At 42.1% G+C, this 21,950-nt stretch overlaps 1 protein-coding gene and 1 non-coding gene across 2 annotated transcripts in view; one reads left to right on the plus strand and one right to left on the minus strand.

Annotated features, from left to right (window-relative positions):
• Positions 1 to 6,099: 6,099 nt before the first annotated feature.
• Positions 6,100 to 6,230, minus strand: LOC115869713. Its single transcript, XR_004046342.1, has one exon. It is a non-coding gene; the product is annotated as a small nucleolar RNA SNORA18 (small nucleolar RNA).
• Positions 6,231 to 15,576: 9,346 nt separating this feature from the next.
• LOC101649797 (C-type lectin domain family 4 member C) overlaps positions 15,577 to 21,950 on the plus strand; it is an 11,671-nt gene continuing 5,297 nt past the window's right edge. The window contains exons 1-4 of the mRNA XM_030885711.1: positions 15,577 to 15,598; positions 16,693 to 16,794; positions 17,810 to 17,921; positions 20,682 to 20,826. Of these exons, the coding sequence (XP_030741571.1) occupies positions 15,577 to 15,598; positions 16,693 to 16,794; positions 17,810 to 17,921; positions 20,682 to 20,826 (381 nt within the window). The remainder of the gene's footprint in view (positions 15,599 to 16,692; positions 16,795 to 17,809; positions 17,922 to 20,681; positions 20,827 to 21,950) is intronic.

Below are 21,950 nucleotides of genomic sequence, written 5' to 3' on the forward strand. Positions count from 1 at the left end.
GTCCCGTTGTTTTCTCCTCCAGATTGTTCATCCAGCCTATTTTATTTAGACAGACCTGCGGAGATAATAACATGCACAAAAACAAGACAGAGCAAAGCCAAGCAACAATGTACAACAAAACAGCAACAACAACAAACCACTGACAAAGAACAAATTAAAACACAACAAGGAAAAAAAGCTTGTAGTTAGTTCATGGATCGTTGGCCTTTAGGAGAGTTTTCCAGTCCAGTCTGTTGGGGTACCATGCCCTGGCCCCAAAATCTGCCTTCAGCATTCACTGGGGACCTTGCTGCTCCATTCCTTTGCTGTTGGATCCTGCCGCTTTAACACACAAAGAGAACCCTTTCCCAAGTGGGATTATAACCACAGGCATAGAGGTTAAGGACGCGTAATAGATATTTTAAGAAGACATAATTCTATCTATAGCAATGGTACATAAACTGATAAAATGTATAGACCTATTTAGACAAATTTAGGGACTCTAATCCCTGGTTTAAATTTAATATCCCAGCAAACACAAAACACCTGGCTGCCATCGAGTCCATGCTGGCTCACAGCGACCCCGTGTGGATTTCCAAGACTGTAACAGGAGTGGAAAATCCAGTCTTTCTACCGCGGAGGAGCTGTTGGTGGTTTCCAACTGCTGACCGTGCGGATCACACCCCGAGGTGTAACCACTACCCCACCAGGGCTCCTAAATGCACTATCAAACACAGTTGAACATATATAGACACAATTCAATAGCATATTAGAGTTTGTGAAATCCTGTATTAGCAACATGTACTGTTGATTGTGTGACTGACACTATTCTAAGTCCTTTTTAAAAAAATTTAATCATTTTATTTGGGGCTCTTACAACTCTTATCACAATCCACACATCCATCCATTGTGTCAAGCACATTTGTACATTTGTTGCCATCATCATTCTCAAAACATTTGCTTTCTGTTTGAGCCCTTGGTATCAGCTCCTCATTATTTTCCCCCTCCCTCCCTCCAAGTCCTTTTTTTGTGTAGTCTTCTTTAAACTTCACATTAATTGATGGGGAAAAAGAAAATTTTTGTTTTATTATAAGAATAGCGGTGAAATAGATATAGGACAAAGAGTCTGAATTTACTGTACTTACTACTCTGCAGTATGAAATTTACCAAATATGTAATCAAGATGCATTGATAATATAGCCCAATAAACAAAATGGTTTTTTCCCTGTTCTTTGTGTCTTGGTTTCTTGGTCTGCTCATGTGATCATTTGGGGTGCTGATACAGAAAATTCCACTGGACAAACTACATCAGTTCTAGCTTGTTAGATATGGTATTCCACTGTATTTTCAATTATATAAGCAAAACTAATTTATTCAGTTATCATTCTATCTTAAATGTGAGAAGTACTCAGACCCACAAATTACAGATACTTGAAAAGGACTTGGGTATGAAGAGACTGCCAGGGTCGCTGTAGGAGCCCCACGGGGGGAGTGGTTAAACTGTGAGGTCTGCTGTTTGAAGCCCCCAGTCATTCTGCGGGAGATAGAGGCTTTCTGCCCCCTAGAAGCCCAGTCTCATAAATCCACACCGACAGTTCTACCCTGTTCTGTAGGGTTGCCATGAGTCAGGGTTGACTAGAGGGCAGGGAGTTTGAGTTTTTGGGTGAGAGTGTACCTGTAGTCAGATGAAATTTAGTTCATAAAGGAGCGAATGATAGAGTTGTTTATTTAAAAGAAAACAAACAACAACAATTCTGTCCATTAAATTGTACAGTCTAATTCTTCCCCAACTCAAACACAGCAGCATGACCAGTAGATGCTTTTTCTCCTCTTACAGTAGCTATGTTAATTCTTTTTTTTTTTTTAAATCGTTTTCTTAGGGGTTCATACAACTCTTATCACAATCCATACACACATCAATTGTGGAGAGCGCATTTGTACATTCATTGCCCTCATCATTCTCAAACCATTTGCTCTTCACTTGAGCCCCTGGCATCAGCTCATTTCCCCCCCTTCCTCCCCGCTCCCCCCTCATAAGCCCTTGATAATTTATAAATTATTATTTTGTCATATCTTGCCCTGTCTGACGTCTCCCTTCACCCACTTTTCTGTTGTCTGCCCTCCAGGGAGGAGGTCACATGTAGATCCTTGTAATCGGTTCCCCCTTTCCAACCCACCCTCCCTCTACATTCCCAGTATCGCCACTGACCACTGGTCCTGAATGTTAATTCTTTTCTGCACATCTTAGCTTTCGTCACAAGCTAAGTGGTGGCGGCTGGGCTTGGAATTTAACTCAGACGTTTGAGTCCCTGTGTCGATGCCATTCTTGTCTCAATGGCTCCATCTGCTGCCTGCAAGGGGCAAGGCACGCCACCTGCGCCTTGAAGCAGGTAGGAAGGAGCTAGTAAGGTGACAGAAGGAGCGGTTGTAAAGCTGTGAGATTTCCACTGCTAACTGCAAAGCGGGGAGCGCGATTTCCAGCCTCTGAAACCCTATGTCGGGTCAGTCTGAATCCACTCATGGCTGTGTGTTTGGGTCTGTGCTGCAGTTAAATCCGGAATGATTGAGTAGCCCTTGTGGCTTAGTGTTTGTGTGTATTTTAAGTTTGTGTCTCCTGTTACATCAGTGGTTCTCACCCTTTCATACAGTTTCTCATGCTGTGATGACCCCCAACCATAACATTATTTTCGTTGCTGCTTCATCACTGTCATTTTTCTACTGTGATGAATCTTCATGTAATTATCTGATAGGCAGAGTGTATTTTCATTGTTACAAATTGAGCATAATTAAAGCATAGTGATACACAAAAACAATATGTAATTATATATTGTGAAATATTTATGTCTAATGACAAATCAATGAAATTTTGTCTTGAAGCATGGTGCGGCGTGCATAACAGTCTTCACGTCGGGTACTCATATGTGGGCGTACCTGCACGTGGGCCTACCCACCTGGACATGGATAGAAGAGCGGTGTCTCAGTTCCCAAAACCATCAGACATAGATGCTTTCCGATAGTCTTTTGGCGACCCCTGTGAAAGGAGTACCCTTTCGACCCCCAAATAGGGGGCGACCCACCGGTTGAGAAACGCTGTATTACATTTTGAATACTCCAATCCATTTTTAACTCCAATATAAAAGTTATTAACTAGGCTCTATTTGGTTTTGTGCAGAGCCATCTTTGCAACGATCCTTACTGTGTGAATAGAGTTATTATAAAATTTCTTTTATCCACTGGATGATTGAACACTCATTTCCAGCGAGGTGAATCAGTGAGTCCAAGAATTCTGATTTGAGATCCCTTTCTTGTTCCTCCGGTCACATCCCACGGAGAGCCCTGGAATTATTTCTGTTTGGGGTTTCAATTTGTAATGGAATGAATACTTCTTATGTCAAGGTCGAATTCACTGACCGTACAATTCACACCTTGAAAGCATGCAGTCCAGTGGTTTGCTGGTATATCCACAGAACTGTAACCTTATCACTGTTCGAAAGCAAACTCACCGCTATCAAGTAAATTCTGACAGCGAATTTATAGGGCAGGAGAGAGCTACCTTTGTGCATTTCTGAAACTGTATCTTTTTATAGGAGTAGAATGCCTCATCTCTCTTCCACAGAGAAGCTGGTGCCTTTGAACTGCAGACTTTGTGGTTAGTAGCCCAAAGCATAACCCACTACACCACCAGGGCTCCTGCACGATCACCATCATCAAGGCTAAACATTTTCATCAACACACACACACACACACACACACACACACGTCCCATTAACAGTCAGTCTCCAGTTTTCCTCAGCCTTCCCATCCCCGGCAACCCCTCCTCTCTGTCATGTCTTTTCAGAGTTCCTTACTCTAGACATGTCCCAGAAGTGAAATCCCATGATCTGTGGTCTGTTGTGCCTGGCTTCTTTTGCTTAACTTAATGTTAGGAGGGTTATCCATGTTGCGGTATGGATCATATTTCTTTTTTCGGTCAGTCATATTCCATTGTCCAGTTATGCTGTATTTGTTTATTCCCTTATCAGTTGGTGGTCCTTTGACTCCTTCTTACTTCGAGGGTGTTTTATGAACATGCTGCTATAAACATTTGTATCTCCTTGTTCTCACAGGATGTATGCACAGGCATAAATCTTTGTCAAACAGACACAAATCTTGGAACGATGGGGGCAACCTGGAAAACAGCTTTGCTTGGACAAGATTGTACGTTACAGAGCTTCCATTACGAGGGACTGTAAATCTTGAGGAGACAGGCTTGGTATGCAGGTACTGGCTCTTAATGAGTCGGGAGAAGAAAATCTGGGGAAGATTTAGATAATAATTGAGTCTTTCACTTTAGCTAGTATTCTTGAGAATTTGTGCCTGGACCCAACCACAGGAAACTCGGTGAAATAAGTGAGAGGGGTTCAACTTAGGGGCACAGCTATGGAAGATTTCTAGTTATGTCCCTACAAATTATATCCTTCTCTTAACTATGCTTCTTCTAAAGAGGTTCCGTCATAGACTCCTAGGGGTTGACTCTTCAAGTCCCCATCAATATGCCTTCAATATCCGTGGGTTATAAGAGTATACCTGGGAGCAGAACTGCTGATTCATATTGTGTTTCATCTTTTGAGACTGCCAGAATGCTTTCCAAAATGACTGTGTAATTTTTCATTCCCGCCAGCAGTATATTAGCATTCCAATTTGTCTGCCTCCTGGTGCACACTTGAGTCTTCCGTTAGGCAAGACAGGCAGAGTCTACCCGCAGGCAGCAGACAGCAGGGTGGGTCAGCAAGAGTCAGTAGTTTGAGAGCTTAGCGAGTCAGGTCCTGATGGAATCTGGATCTCAAGTACAGCGATAGGATCCACCAGCCTCAAGCTCAAGCAATGTACTCACCAGCAGCGTGGTGCAGCAGATCTCAAAGGGGCCTCAATCTCTACCTACATGATTCATGGGTTGGCTTGGTCCACAGGTAATGTAGCACACAGGTTGAGGCAGAGAACTAACTAAAGCAGCAGCATGCTGGTTTGAGCACCAGGGAACAAGAGGGAGATGGGATGCTGGCAGTCTTCTTTATTTAGGTCATCCTCTAATCAAGCTGCGACCTGCCCACTATCTCAACTATAATTTAAAGAGAACATTTATTACATCTTTTCTTTTTTCATATTCTACCTTGTAAAAAGTCTTGACAAATCTTATTTAATGTTAATACATTTTTTAAGGAATTTTACATGTCTCTCATTTGCTGTCCATCAAAGTCACTTTAGTTCCTCCAAATCTTGTAAAAGTTGATCTTCAACATAGCTCTTTTTAAAGGAACTCAAGCTATTTCTCCATTTTTGTCCATGTAAAGTACTATCCAGTAGCAGCCATTAATCTCAGATCTCTCATAATTCTTTTAGTTATGCTGCTTTAACCTCCAATTAACTATGGACAAATGTCAAACATTTCTTGGCTAAGTGCTCTTCGAATTAGTCATGTCAGGACCATCATAGGATCTGTGTAGTTTCTGCCTCCCTCTTTTTTTTCCATTGGAAAAGTTTTTATTTTATAAATTTTATTTAAGGATTTTTACATGCCTTTCATTTGTCATCCATTGGTTACTATTTAGTTCCTCTAAATCTTGTAAAAGTTCATCTTCAAGATAACCCTTTTTAAGGAGCCCATGCTAAAACCCACCATTGTCAAGATACTGTCCAGTAGTCATTAATCTCAGATCTGTCATAATTCTTCTGGTCACACCACTTTAACCTCCATTATGGACAAATACCAAACATTTTGTGCCTGAAAATTCTGTTATTCCCTTTAGGGTAAGGTGACCAGACGTCCCGCTTTGGGGCGTTTTTAAAAAGTCCCGATTTTTGGAAAGAATGCACGACAAGCTAGGGAACGGTCTATTTGGTCCATATAGACCACATTTTTAATCAAGTAACACCGCCCCCCCCCTGTCCCGCTTTGAATCTGGCCGCCTGTAGGGCCATCTTTGGGTCTGGTCCATTCTGCCTTCCTCTCAATTCTGAGACACCCTCAGCAGTGAGTTGGACTCCCTTGCAGTCCCTAAGAAGCATGCAGCTCTGTATGCTATGTTAATGCATAAGGGTCAGAACCACTTACCTATTAGATCTTCCATGCCATCTGCCCATTTCTGTCTTGTGATTCTTTCTTACCGATCCAACAAATAGTTCTGCAAGTCAAGCAAACCCCATAGTTACTCCATGAAGTGTTTCCAACAATGTGGGTCTACAGAAAAAGCCCCATCAGCATAAACCTCAACCATTTATTAAGTCTTACGCTGGAAAAAGACAAGGACATGTTATCTGGGTGAAGGAGACCACCAGCACCCGCTCATAATGGTGCCCAAGAATTCAGTCAGCAGCTACTTCAGTAAGGAACGGAACACAAAGGAAACTATTACAAATTAATGATTGGCAGGAGATTAATACATCACAGTTACAGCCGGGATTGCAGGATCGGGAAGGCGACCAAGACGAGTTTTCAGGATTGCTCTGGGGCCTTCCAATCAGGGCACGACTGATGAGGCAAGACACAAGACTATGCAACCCCTTTCCCCTCCGGTGATCCACAATGAGGACACACGAAGGCAAGCCCCTCAAGGAGACAGGGCAAAGATTATTCACCTCCCTTTTATTGGCATCCATAGTCTTCTGCAACTGAATGCTCAGGATAAAACTCTAATGCATGTCTCAGCTTTCATAACTTGTCCCCTGTGTGTGCTACTGCATTCATACATATATTCGCAGCAAAAGTAAATACACATATGCAAAGATCCTTTATCAAATCTATATCTTTATTTATGGGTATACTCCCTTTATCCTTCTCTGACCTATTAAATCCAAGTCTGTCCAAGCATCAACTTGTAGATCTTCACCTTTACAGAGTTCCTTTTGATGAGATTGAGGAAGTTCCCTTGTGTTCCTATTTGTTCAGTCGCCATCTAGTCTGCTTCTTTTTGGGTCAGGTACTGGTTGGGGGACATTAGGAAAAGCTTGCGTGCCCTTTTCGGAACAAGAAGGCTAGCTTCAAAGGGCCCCAGAACAATGAGCCATCTCCTTGGTATCAGTCAGAACAATCAAGCACCACCCTAACTTGGAATTTTTTGGATGGAGACGGCTTATAGCCCCTACAGCTGTAACTCCTACCCCCTCCCTTCTTGTTTGCCCACCTGCAGCTTCTAGCCCCTCCCTTCTTCTTTACCCTCCTGACCAGCTTAAAAACTTGCTCTCCACCACATATAGACTTCTTGGGTCCTCCGCTGGGGGCCTGTGGAACTCGTCCAGGAGTTCAGGGCTCCCATCTCTGTCCCTCTCTGCTCCCCCCTCCCTCCTGGGCAGCAGAACTTCACTGACTTCTTGCTGGAGCCCATGAATCTTTCAGGGAAGCACAGAATAAATTTCTCCTTTCCCTTCTCTCTTGCCTGGCCTCAATTTATCCTTGCAGTGAACCTAATATTTGGTGCTGGAAACCCAAGAGGAATGAGCCCCCTCTTAACTGCCCAGTGCAGTTTCGGGAGCCCTCCTGCCCTGCTCCCCCCAGGGCTCCTCTTCCATGCTCCTGTCCGGCAGCACAGACAGTAAGTCCCAACCTGTGTCTAGTTCTGGTGACCCCCGCTGGCCTCTCTGTTCGTAAAAGTGTGGCCATGTCAGAGATCACCCTCCGTTTTCCCATCCAACCCCAGGGTGGCAGTGGAGACATCTCTGTCAACCCTCCCATCCTCCTTATTCCATCTGTAGCCAAGGGTAAACATTGGGATGCTGGTCCTTTAGCCTTGACTGTTGGTGTCTGGAAATTATCCATGGGTAATTAAAATTCTAAAATTGACCCCCAGACACCGCTAGGGTGCCTCGTAGCCAACCTCACTAAAATGGGACTAGTGCTGGACATTCATCCAAAGTGCCTCATCTTTTTTTCCACGGTCAAGTGGCCCCCGTACAATTTGGATTATGGGTCTAAGTGGCCTAAAAAAGGGACTTTTGATTTCAATATTTTAATTGATCTAAGTAACTTCTGCCAAAGGACCTAGAAATGGTCTGAGGTTCTGTATGTCCAGACCTTCTCTTTTCTGTGCTCCTGCCCCTTTCTCTGTATTTCCTGTTCCCCTTCCCAAGTCCTCTTGGCTAGAGAAAATTCCTCCTCTCCTCCGGCTTCTGCCCGCCCTCCTGTGTCTACTTTTTCAGACCTGCCTGAGCACCTCTCCTCACCAACGTAACTGTCAACCAGCTTCTTCTTTTTTTGTTTAAATCATTCCGGCCACTTGGGTCCCCTGCGACCTCTTCTCCTGACCCACCTGCCTGGCCAGCCAACCTGAGTCTTCATTCACTTCGCGGGTTAGCAAGCACATGTGGTCACAAAGTCCTCCTCAACTTTGTCCTCTCTGGGAAGTGGCCAGGGCTGAAGGGGAGTGGTCCAGGTTCATGGCTCCTTTGCTCTCAGGGACTTATCTCAAATTGAAAATTGCTTAGGCTCCTTTTCCAATGATCCCACCACCTATATTAAGGAGTTTCAATATTTAACTCAAGCTTATGATTTGTCCTGGCATGATTTTTTTTTATCAATTTATTGGGGCTCATACAATTCATCACAATACATAGATCAATTGTGTAAAGGACATCTATACATTTGTTGCCCTCATTATTCCCAAAATTCGCTTTCCTCTTGGGTTCCCGGAATCAGCTCATTTTCCTTTTTTCCCCTCCCCCTCCCTTCCTCCTCCCCTCTCCCCCATGCACCCTTGATAATTTATAAATTATTATTGTATCTTATACTGGCATGGTATTTTTGTCATCCTTTCCTCTATCTTAACCGCAGATGAAAGGGAATGCGTTTTTTCTAGCTGCTCAGCAGCACACTGACCGGGTTCTTTTGATCATCCCCAACATGTCTGTTGGCACGGAGACCATTCCCAGATGAGAACCTGCTTGGGGTTATCGAATTGACACTCAAGCAGGCAGGGACAGAGTTCCCACTGCGATAAAATGCTTCAGTGTGTCCTGGCTGGGCTCCAGGCCATTTCCCATAAGGCGATCAATTTTAATAGACTTCGGGAGATCACCCAGAAGCCTGACGAGAATCCAGCCTCCTTTTTAAGCCATTTAACTGATGCTCTAACCCAATACACCCACTTGGACCCAGTTTCCCTGGCTGGGCCTATGGTCCTCGCTACCCATTTTATTACGCAGTCAGCCCCAGACATTAGAAAAAAGTTTTAAAAGGCTGAAGATGGCTCTCAAACCCCAGCCCGAGATTTAGTGAACATGGTATTCAAGGTTTTTAACAGCCAAGAGGAGCAGGCAGAGTCAGCCCATGATGCACGGTTCATGCAGAAGGTAAATTTTCAAACCCAAGTCACTTCATCTCCACACTTGCAGCAAGCACAAGGTGGTGGTCATTGTTCCCATGCACCCCCGCCCCACGCTGCCCCTTTGTGGCCATGGGAGGGTCCACTGGCAGCAGGGCTGCTACTAAGGCTTGGGTTTGAAAATTAAATGGCTTAAAAAGGTGGCAGTTATATGTTTTGTGTTACTAATAGCCCCTTGCTTTTTCATATTTCTTCAGAAGAGGATAAGGGACATGACCAAGTTAACTGTCAGCCAGCTTCTTTTATACCCTTACAGTCCCCTTCCTACTGAACCTGACCCCACACACTCTGGCCTTTAATCCTTCACTGCCCATGTACAGCAGGAAGCAGCTAGACAGACTAACATCGCCCCGTATGTCATCAAAAAGGCTAGAATGTTGGGTCAGGTTCCAGTCTGGGGACATTAGGAAAAGCCTGCCTGCCCTTATGGAAACAAAGAAGGCTAACTTCAAAGGGCCCCAGAACAATGAGCCATCTCCTTGGTCTCAGGCAGAATGATCAAGGCACCACCCTACCTCGGAATTTTATGGACTGAGAAAAGCCTCTGCAGCTGCAACTCCTACCCCTTCTTTGTTTGCTCTTCTGCAGCTTAAAAACTCACTCTCCACCACTGATTAGCATGACTTCTCAGGTCCCCCACTGGGGGCCCTGTGGAGCTCACCTGGGAGTTCAGGGTTCTCATTTCTCTCTCTCTCTTTCTCTTTCCCTCTCTGCTCCTCCTCCTTCCCAGGCAGCATGACTTCACTAACTCCTTGCTGGAGCCCGTGAATCTTGTCCGGAAGTGCAGAATAAACATCTCCTTTTCCTTCTCTGGCCTGGCCTCAGTTTATCCTTGCAGCGAACCTAATACTCCTGACTCCCAGAGACGTGTGCATTTCAGAGTAGAAAGGGACGACAAGGTTTACAGTTGTGATCTTGCAGAAGCAGGTGGTCAGATCTCTCTTCTTTTTTTCTATCGTGCTTATATAATATATAATATTATATAATCAGGAGCAAATACCCTAGTCCTTTTAGGAAGGTACCCCAGGAGCTGCAGCACTTAAATCTGTTACTATGTAATCAAAAGCTTTTAGCATAAAGTCTGCATTTCTCTTTCTATAAATATACTCTACAATTTTTGAAAAATATCAAAAGAAGAAGGAATAAAAATACAGTTAGTTGACAGTTTCCTTTTCCTCCAACCTTTAAAAATGTTATAAAATCTGCAAATGATGCTCGCATAGACAAATACATTTCAGAGACATCCTGGGAAGAGGTATGTCTTCAGACCTTACCAAACCCTGGGAGGCCAAATCTTCTTACCCTTTACCCTCCTTGGAGTATTACTTGTGAAGTGAACTTAGTATATAGTGCTCTCAATATCTGCTGACTCTACCTTCCAAGTTTAAAAGTATTTCCAGTAAAAGGAGATTAAAGACAATAGGAACATTGTTTAACAATCGATATATATGAACAACGTTTTAAGATTCCCCCTAGGAATCAGATGTTATGCTAAGGAAGCTGTGTTAGTCCAGGTAGACTAGAGAAACAAATCCAGGGAGACTGATATGTGTATAAGAAAGAGATTTGTCCAGATCAAGTCCATAATTCCAATACTACCCCATATGTTGATACTAATCCGTAAATTCCAGATCAAGTCCATAAATCCGATATTACCCCATATGTCAAAACTAATCCATGAATTCCTCTTTAGACTCACACAGCCATGCAATGATGCTGAATGCAGGAAGATCACAGGCCAGTGGGTGGAAAGTCTTGTGGATCCAGTGGTGATGGAAACATCGCAGTGTTGGCATGGGTTTCCACAGCTCCTCTAGTTCCAGGGCTTTGACTGCATCAGTGTGGCTCCATGTGGCTTGTCAGCAGGAAGACAAAGCAGAGAGTGTCTCTGCCTTCCAGTGAATTATTTATCTCCTTTGAGCCACCAAATGAGGTCATCAAGCTATAAACTGATGGACAGGCTAGACTCCACCCCTTTGCAAGCTGACAGGAGATTATGTAACTACCCCAGAAGGAACTACAGGTATGAAATTTCAGGTGGAATATGTGTGCTGTATTAGAATTTAAGTTCTAAGCACTTGTTTTTGGAAGGCTACACTTTCCAGCGGGAGCCTCAAATACATTTTGAGTACATAAATTAAACCTCCATTGAGTATCTGTTGCTGACATTTAGAAGGCTTTGCCTTCAGACAGACTGCCTTTGAAAGAAACTTTCTGCTACTCCCCTGACCTGCCCAGGGAGTGCCAACCTTGCCCTCAGGAGCTTGCTGGGGTGGGGTACTCTGGGTCAAATGGTTTGAATCATACCCTGACCAAGGGGTTGTAGACCCAGGCACCAACCAATTCTGCCCTGTCAACTTTTGTCATCGATAATAATATACATATCCCAAGCATTATTCCTTTCTTGCTTCTGTAATCCTACCTGCGCTATGATGGATTGATCTGTGGCCACTCATGATTTGGGGATGATTCTCACCGCCTCCCCCATACTTTATAATTTAAGGACTCCCAAAGGGCTGGGAGTCCTTTAGACACCATTATAATCTTGTGTTGATGATGGCCCTCATCTGGATAATTTGTCTTTGTCTTCTTTTGGTCCTGTTTAAGACTTAATAAATGTCTCTCTGTACATTTTACTTGAACTTGAGATCTTGTTTCTCCCATAAAACAGTACATATATAATTTATAATATATATATATATATATATATATCTTGATATTTATAATAAATACTTGTGTCGCTGGCTTATGTATGTAATATACTATACTATTACTCTTTTAATGTGAACTTCTTGCAAATAGAAAGCTTACAGTAGGACAGTTTATGCTTTGATTCACAGGCGGCAGCAACCAATCTCATGCATCCCACCTCTCTAGCATTACTTCTCTGTTGAATTTTCTTAGAAAGCATTTCTGGGAAGTACATCACAGTCTCAAAGACAACAACATCTCTGCTGCTAATAGCAGCAGCAAGAGGCATAGAAGAAGTATCAAATAAGACGTGAAGCAGAAGGTTATTTAAACAATATGAAAATAGATATAGATATCTGTTTCCTAAGTACAGGTACTTCTCGAGTTACACACAAGATCTGTTCTTCGGTGTGTTTTTAGTCTTACTAAATAATCATCCAGGTAGTGTAGTGGGTTCCATATGTGTTGGGTTGCTAAACACAAGGTCAGCAGTTCAAACTCACCAGCAACTCTGCTGGGAAAAGATATGCCTGTCCGTGTATGTTAAGATTTATAGCCTCAAAAAAAAAAGAAAAAAAGATTTATAGCCTCAGCAACTCTAGAGAGAAGTACTACTCTGCCCTGTCAGGTGGCCATGGGACTCCATGGCAGTTCCTTGTCTCACTGTAGCACAAGAAAAGGTTTGAAGTCTTTTTAGTCCTTTAAGAAGTGCATGTGTCACAGGTGAAGGTGATTGTGATGAAGAATTCCTTTGAAATGGTAAGGTGTAATCCAATCTGCTAAGAACCAAAGTTCCTCCAGGTTTGCCTCCCTAGCCAACCCTACAAAGTTCTTCCGTAAGGCCCGTAAAAAGTTCTGCACAAAAGGGGAAGAAGGTGCCTTTGTCAGAAACCAGGGAGCCAAGGGCAGTGACTGCCTCAAAGGAATCAGCGAACCACAGACGATGACTTCTGAAATGACTACCTGGAGTGTTTATGATGCCTCTCAATCAAGAAAACCTCAGCCTGTATTTTCCACCCCAGAGGGGCCAAACCCATTCCTCATTTCTACACAGTACATAAGAGCACTGTCTCAACCTGCAGGCCCCCAGGCACTAAATAAATGTCTCTTTGCTAACGATTGGCCTGTGTCTGAGTCAAGTCACCTTGCTGGACCTCACACATACAGGATGGGATCACCCGTTCAAAGTGAGGGCACATTTCTTTAACACTAAAGGGCAAGTAGGAGAACCTTGATCAGACAAAGCTTGGATGGCATGTCAGCCCTTGCCCAACTTTCTTTTCACCTAATATGCCTAATAAAATTTTGTCTTTCCTTATTTAAATAAATAAAAGGCAAGTAGGGGGTGTACATAAGTCAGATGTTCTTAACTGAGGGACTTCCTGCATATAAAATTGCATTGGGTTTGAACCATAAACCTTGTGGTTAGCAGTCCAATGCTTAATCCACTATACACCAGGGTTCTTATGAGAGTTCACCTTGACTCAGTCCATCAAAATGGCATGATAAAAATAACAACCAAAAAAACCCAGAAAGTGCTTTTTTGATTTGGGTGGGCTGTTTGACCATGGCGTCCATGGAGAAAGAAAGGCTTGGTTTTTCAGCTGCCTGGACACCAGAACAGAAGCAGCACATGAAAATCTGCATAACATCCACTGTAAGTCCCCCAACCCTCTACCCCCCAACCAAATCAAGTGGACTTGGATTTGGACATTCTCAGAATAAATGAGAATAAAGTTAGTGATAGATTATGTAGTTCAATATGATGCTTAGATAGATGCCGCATTTATCTGAGGACAGAGAAATGAACTTTCAAGAGACTGAAAATAGATCAGAATCTCTTTTCCAGTTTGAAACCCTTGTGCATGCTATAAATACTAGATCTAAAGATGACTTACTTTCTCCATCTCCTTTAACGTGTGAAGGTAGACGACTCTTCCTATTAACGATGGAAGCTGATGTCTCACCAGAAACAGTCCTATAGATCCAATCAACTTGCAAACGTGTAAGAAGCAGCAAAGGAAAACAAAGTATTTTTTTCTTCTGTCATTCTTGAGATTGCTAGATTGTAAGTTCCATGAAGGCAGGATTTTTTATCCCCTAATGCCTCACAAGACTAGAAATTAAAATAATGTTTGAAGTGGAAAAAAAAACAGGCAGAAAATAACTGATATAGTTAGTTTATTGTGCCAACCTGGCTAATAAGCACATGTGGGGTTAATTGAAGGGCAGAGAGATAAATGGCTCAGTAATCCTCGCCTTTCTAGTTCGCAGGTCTCTTGCTTTCTGACGGTCAGGCCAGGGTGCAGCTGCCTTAGCTAGTTCCCTGCTTCAGCTGGCAAGGCTCACTTCCTGCAAGACATCCCCAAAGCGAAGCCACATGGACCTACCCCGATGCAGCCCGGGGTGCTAGAGCAGCCGTGTGGAGACCCCTGCCAGTGCTGGGATACTTACACACTCACTGACACGGCTTTCCCCCTGCAGTCGGCATCATTGTGTATGTTTTGTGAGATGGAGGAGGACTTTGTGGATTGGTGTCAGACATATAGGTTAATGTTGCACTTGTGGGCTTAGACAGCACTGTGTTGGGATGTTTTCTTGATGTGCACTTACCCTTTATATAAAACTATCTCTTATACATATGAGTTTCTGTGGATTTGTTTCTCTAATGTACTAAGACTAACACAATAACCAACATTGGAGGAGGTTGTGGCAACTGTGCAAAACAGTTAGTCATTCTTCAAGATATCGAACATAGAGTGACAAAAAGACCCGGCAATCCTACACTCAGAAGGGGAGGCAGAAACATAAAAGGAACTATGTACCCGGATGTTCCTGCAGCACTTTTCACAATAGCCAAATCATGGGAAAAACTGAAGTGTCGATCAGTTGATCAGATGAACGGATAAAGAAAAGGTGGCATTTACGTGCAAGGGAATATGACTTACTCACAAAGGAATGAAATCCTGATGCATATTGCAACATGGATGAGCCTTTAAAACATGCACAGTGAAATGAATCAACTATCAAAGGACAAATACGGCACAATCTCACTTACACAAAAAAGCAAAGGTGTAGAAGCCAAAGATTATTAATGGTTACCACAGATGCGGGATAGGGTAGCATATTGTATTTATGATCATGGAGATGAGTTATTCTGGAAAATAATGGTCATAATACTGCTACAACCTGAACAATATAATAAGTAACTTTGCTTGAAAATGTGGAAGCTGGGTTGGCAGGTGTTTCAGTGTGACTACTTTCACCACAGGAAAAGAGAGAGAAAAGAAACTCAATAAAAAAGAACTGCTCGCACAGAGTTTCCGTTTCCTCTCCATATTCCTTTTTGCTGAAGACAACCTGTATTTCAAACCATAAGCGTGAGCCCACAGCAGAGCCTTTCGGGACCCGCCCCTCAGCTTTGTCAAGAGGCTCAAAGTACTTGATCTCTTCGGATGAAGCCAGCTCCCCCAAATCACATCTTCAGAGATTGTGACATAACAGCGCTGGGATCTCTAGGTCACAGGAAGCCAACAGGGTGTGTGCACACACAATGGCGCGAGGACAACCTCAAGGTCAAGGTGAGCCCTTTTCGTCTAGTTGGTTCTAGAAAAGGTGGTGGGAGTGCAATGAGATGAGAAAACAGACACCGAGGCGATGGAATGGCTTTGGGAGGAGCTGGCAGCCCTTAGAGTGAGAATGGATAAATCATAACAATGTCAGCACTGAAATCAGTGCGGGATCAAGATCAGGGAAAGAAGAAGAAAGGAAAAACTGAACTATTCAGGCTAGCCATCATTGAAATATAGAAAGGTGAAAAATTGAAGCAAAAAGATATTGGAGAAAGGCAGGGAATCACTGGGAGGGGATGAGATTGAAGGAGAAAGAGGAGGCAAACGGAAAGTACAGTTTACGCTGGATGAGTTTTGTCTGAATTTGTCATGGGCTGCAGGTTATTAGCTGGTCATCTGTTCAGAGGGAATTTCTGTGGCCTCTTCTTGCCACAGAATTTTTATTTATTTTTATTTTGTACAGTTTGCTCATAGCTTGACCTCCATATAGTCCTCAACTCCTTGTTATGGTTAGGTGCCATCAAAGTGGTTCCGACTCATCGGAGCCTGTGCACAACAAAATGGAACATTGCTCAGTCCTGGGACGTCCTCACAATTGTTCCCATGCCGGAGCCCACAGCTGTAGGTGCTGTGTCAATCCAGCTTATCGAAGGTCTTTGTCTTTTTTGCTGCCCCTCGACTTGACCAAGCATGATGTCCTTCCTCAGGGACTGGTCTCTCTTGACAACATGTCTAAAACATGTGAGATGAAGCCTCTCCCTCCTTGCTTTCAAGGAGCATTCTGGCTGTACTTCTTCCATGATGTAAGATTTGTTTATTCTGCTGGCAGTCCAGCTTACTTTTCATATTCATCACCAACAACATAATTCAAATCTATTGGTTTTTCTTACATCTTCCTTATTCAATCCCTAACGTTCACATGGCCATGAGACCACTGAAACACCATGACTTGGGTCAGGAGCACCCTGAGTGGCATCCTTGCCTGTCAACACTCCAAAACGACATCCTTGCTTCTCAGCACTCCAAAGAGGACTTGTATGATCATTTTCCATGGGCCCTGTCTATGGGGATTTCAACTGTATGCATTTGTCTTGCAGAGCCGAGAGAGGAAGAAGTCTGGCGGTACCAGGTGAAGGTCTGGTCTACTGCTGCGGTTTGTCTCTCAGTCCTCAGTGGCTGTTTCATTGGGAGCTGTTGGGGTAAGTTTTTGGTTGAAATGCAACGGTCTCTTTCTTGTTCCTTTTCTTGGTCACATTTAAAAAAGATTCTTTGAAAAGGTATTTCCTTTTTCCCTGACATAAAACGGCAGCCTTCACTGGGAATATACACAGTCTTGTCTCATGGTCTGTCTCAGCCTCTGATCTAGGAGAGGTGCCTTTGCTCTGTCCCATAGTCCTGTGCCATCACCTCATGGCTTTTCTACTGTGATAGCTTTGGGATTTTCACGGTCCTGCTTCTGAGATGGTTCATTGTCATAGTCTGAGGAGTGGAAAACAAAACTGAGCAATTCCTTCTATTAGTATTACATACACCCATTTCCATAGTCCCACCCGATCATTTGGTGGGAGTTACAGACCATGGATAGAAGAGCCAGATTAAACACGTGCGCTTCACCACAGTCCACAGAGGGTTAAGTCTCATTTTACCCTATGTATTTAGTTACAGTCACCAGGGGTCAGAGAATTCCAGAAATATCAAAAGATCCGTGATCATTTAGGATTAGTTGAGTTAAGAAGAAGCTGTTAGGAAGTGAGCTACAAAATATTTATTGGATCCTCACCACGTGCTTTTCTTTCTTCTTTAGAAACGGTTTATCACCGCGTGCTTTTCTAGGTGCTGAGCACAGTGTGAATAGGAGCTCCTTCCCTGGAATATGCTCTTTACATTCTAATATGATAGCGGAAGATATATATATGAATTTATAAAAAAATAAGATAGATGAAAGCAAGAATTCAAGGTGAACCATATCTATATAGCTATATATTTTCCAAAAGGTTTCCCTATCCTATAGAGTTGCTTTGAGTCCGAATTGACTTGATGGCAGTGAGGCTGGCTTTGCTTTATCCACACACACGGAAAAGCACGGCAGGGGCTGGGTTAAAGTGGGGTGGGAGAGAAAGACAGCTGGTGTAGATTCTCTTAGAACAGAATGCTCGGTCGCCCAGGATAGATCACTAAGAATAATGAAAACGCATCCGTCTTCCTCTTTTCTAGTGGTTCATGATAATTACAAAATGGTCAAGAAGCTGTCTGAACAACAAGAGCCCCAGAACCATAGTTCCCATGTACATTATGTCCACGAAGGGGAGGAGCTACAAGGTACACAGTGAGTAATGTGACTCCCTGTCCTAATTGCTAGTCTGATATTTTATATCTTGGGCACTGAAATGTTGGGACTCCAGGCTGTTTGAACCTATAGCTGTCGTAAACTATTTACATGGTTCCTTTAAATAAACAACTAAATATTAAAGTAACAAACCAGCCATTGGATTTTATCCTCAAACTGTTTCTCCTCTAGGCTTTCCTAGCCTAGGCCCCTTTCCTCAACTGCTCAAGCTTAAATTCCGAGATCATCCTTAACAGTTCTTCTTTACTTCCATCCTCTCCCCTCACCCAGTTCATCACTATGCTTAACAGAAAATAATGCTCTTCTCATATAGTCCTGGGTTAATTGCAAGATAAACACGTCTAAGATTCAGTTCCGAATAAAATGATCAGCTGTATTAAAGGTAAAATGGAATTGTGAAATAAGAAAAGACAACACGAGGCTCCAAATATAGCCTGGCTGTCTCATAAGGGAGAGTTAACTCGCCATGTCCAGGAGTAAGAACAGCTCACAGCCTCTCATAGAAGACCAAAGAAGAACAGCTGTACCGGATTCCTCATTAGGAATATAGACACACTGAGTGTCAGACTTCTGCTTTATTAGGAATGAAAAAACTCACTCTGCTCTTACTGGAGTTAGCCAAACGGCAAGGTTTAGAGAGAGCCATCAAGTTTATAGAGCATATGAGCATCTAGCAAGAATATGGAGTTAATTTATGCAGCAACAGAGATCATCATGATGAAAGTGATAGTTTGTAATTAATAACTTTCTTTAAAAGATGGTAAGTCATTCTTTATAGAAATATTACATAAAAATTCTTTAAAAACCCCACGTTTTTCCTACTGTATTTTTTTTAAAGCAGTATTCATAGACAATCTCTTCAGATAGTTTGATCAAATGTCACCAAACAAGTTTGGGAGTATTAAGAAAGCTAATTTCTTTTTCTTTTCTTTCTTTCTTTTTTTCAATTCATTAGGATTAAATACATGCATCATATCATTCCATATTTCAATCATGTCAAGTAGAGTTGTGCAATTGTTACCACAATCTGTGTCCAAACATTCAGAAAGTAAGTTGTAAAATCCTAGATCAGATGCGTCAATCATTAATTGTAGTGCAGCTCCCAAGACAAAAACAAACACAAATTTAGTGAAATAGTTTATTAAAAGAATTTGAAAGGGCACATTTGTTGGGTATAAAATGCTTCTGCCTAAGATTGTGTCTTCAAATAAGGACTATGAATCATGAGCGTTCCAGTTTGAGTCACTGAACCATAATCAGAATGACCAGCCTCGGTCTGTGCCCTGACTTCCTTCAAGCTTTTGCTTATTTCTCTTGCAGTGGTCAAATTCTGAGGCAGAATGAAGCACCTAACAAAAAATTTCCTCTCTAGCTGTCAAGCCCCTAGATAGGCATAACAAAGAAAGATTTCTTCACTGTCCTTAAATGAATCCTGTGAAAGAATCTTCCTGAGGGAAGGTTTTAACATAACACTTGTATCAGAAATTCCCCCAGCAGTCCTCAAGAAATGTTTTAAGATATTTATCTTGTGAGCACTCTGTGAATCTTCTCTTAGTCCTGTCTTTAAACTAACTGATCCAAGTAGCTCACCGTTGTGTTTCCAACCAATAACTTGCTTTGAGTTGTCCTGCCTTCTGATTCTTTGATCTTGCAACTTCCAATCAGAATGTTGAACTTTTATGCCTGGCATAAATATGCCTGTCACTCCACCATGTTGGAGCAATAGATTTCACTGTGTAAGATCAGATGTCCCTAATTCGAACTGTTTTTGAACTCTCAATAATTTTTTTTTGCTTTTATATAAACATAGCATTGATGGAATCAACATAACACATGCCAAGTCATTCCAAAATCTATGTTGCTTATAATTTGACATGGTCTACATATTCATTAATTTGGTAGGAAGAATGTATGTAACCTATGCAAAAACAGTGACAATATGGAACAATATGATATCTGTATTAGTTCCCAATACAATGGCTTTGGAAAAACAAACAAAAACCAGTGACAAAACTGGCATTTTAAAGGAGAGAACTAATATTTTTCAGCACCTACTTTCCAAAAATTTTGTCATCTCAATATCTCAAAATTCTAGAAGAAAAACATATCTATGTATATACCTATAAAAAAATTAAATAACCCTCAGAGCTCTAGAACTCTCCCCAAAAGGTTTTCAGTCATGTCTACTATCTTCCAAAGCTTATTCTTGTGATGGGGTGCTAAACTCTAAAGAATATGGTATCTAGAATTAATAAGAGACTATAAATAATAAATAGGAAATCATCAAGATTATTTTTGTTAGGAGATATGTGTTCCCAATGAATCACAGCAATGCGGAGTTAAAAGTATTGGCCTGAAAAATAATTCTGTGGCTTTAAAGTAGGAGTTGCAAACCTAACACTTGTGGGCCAGATCCAATCTGGTGCCTGTTTTGTAAATAAAGTTTTATTGGAACACAGTCATGTTCATTCATTTATGTGTTTGTATGCTACAATAACAGAGTTGAGCAGTTGTGACTGGGCTTGTGTGGCCCACAAATTCTAAAATGTTTATTTTCTGACCCTTTACAAGAAATGTTTGTTTAAGGATTATTGAATGCACCAGTAAATGAACTCAGCTTTGAAAAAACATTGAGGATCATTAATGGAACCTAATCACAGCTTAGTGAGACTTATAGCTTTCTACGTGGGCCATTTACCCTTACTTCTTTTTGTCATTATTGCTGCACACCCCTGGAAGACTGTACTGCTGTCCAAACTTCTGGAGTCTGTTTCAGTCCAGCTGCTACTTTCTTTCTACTGAGTTGAAAACTTGGACTGCGAGTGAGAGGCACTGCTCTGCACTGGGAGCTCATCTTATGGTGATCAACACTGAAAACGAGCAGGTACTCTCCTACAGGCAGGGGACTCACAAGTCTTGCTTCTCCTCTTTTTTAAAAAAATTTTTTTAATTTATTTTTTGCTTCTCTTCATAGGACAAGGATTTTTGTTTTGTTTTGGTATTGTCCTGAAGTTAGGCACATTCAAAAGCTATTTGATAAAAAATACATCCTAGAGCAAATCCAGGCAAAGAAAATTAGGAGGAAAATGGTAATATATTCTTAATCCAAGAAACATCGTGACAATGAAACATATTAGTCCACCACACGGTATTTTTTACCTCTCTTAGTGTCTCTTGAATATTTTCCACTTTTTATTTCTCCAGTTCACACATCTTATCTTGTGAATAGATAACTATTCTGCTATCGACTCATGTAGGTCTAATGTTAGTCACTGTATCTCCCAAATCTAAAATGTCCTCTGATTTCTACTTTACTTTAAAGAACAGAAATTAATTTTCTAACTCTTCAAGTGGCTCAAAGTTAGAATTCAGGGCATTGACTGTAGGTGTGCTATCTGTCCACTCTGGGGGAACATCTTGGTCTCTCTCACCCTGATGCTGCTCAGTACCTTGGCAATCTCCATGTGACGTTTCCCTCTCCGTCAAGGAACCCCCATGGCCCAGTGTGTTAAGCACTGGGTTGCTAACCAAAGTCAGTGGTTCAAACCCACTGACCAGTTCACGGAGGAAAGATGGAGTCTATCCCTGTAAAGATTTGTGATGAATGTGGTTTCACAGATGTATACAATTGTCAGAGATCATTGAACTGTATATTTTGAATATTGCCTCTTGTACATAGATTTATACATACTTTTGATAAGAAAAAAGATGTGCAGTCTTCTGAAACCTTGAGGAGCGTTCTACTCAGCCCTACTGGGGCACGCTGTGTAGGAATGGACTCAGATGTAGTTGGTTTCTCTCTCAGTGCCTAATCTGCTCGCGCTCTCTCACTGTTAACTTTTTGTTGTAACTTATGTGAAGGTGTATAGAACAGATCATCAATTGTACATTGAACCATTGGTAAACAGTTTTCGTTTTTTTTAATCATTTTCTTAGGGGCTCATACAACTCTTATCACAATCCATACACACATCAATTGTGTAAAGCACATTTGTACATTCATTGCCC

This window comes from Echinops telfairi, unplaced genomic scaffold, assembly GCF_000313985.2.
Source record: "Echinops telfairi isolate 266 unplaced genomic scaffold, ASM31398v2 ScPeMD7_40;HRSCAF=151, whole genome shotgun sequence".
Taxonomy (NCBI): Eukaryota; Metazoa; Chordata; class Mammalia; order Afrosoricida; family Tenrecidae; genus Echinops; species Echinops telfairi.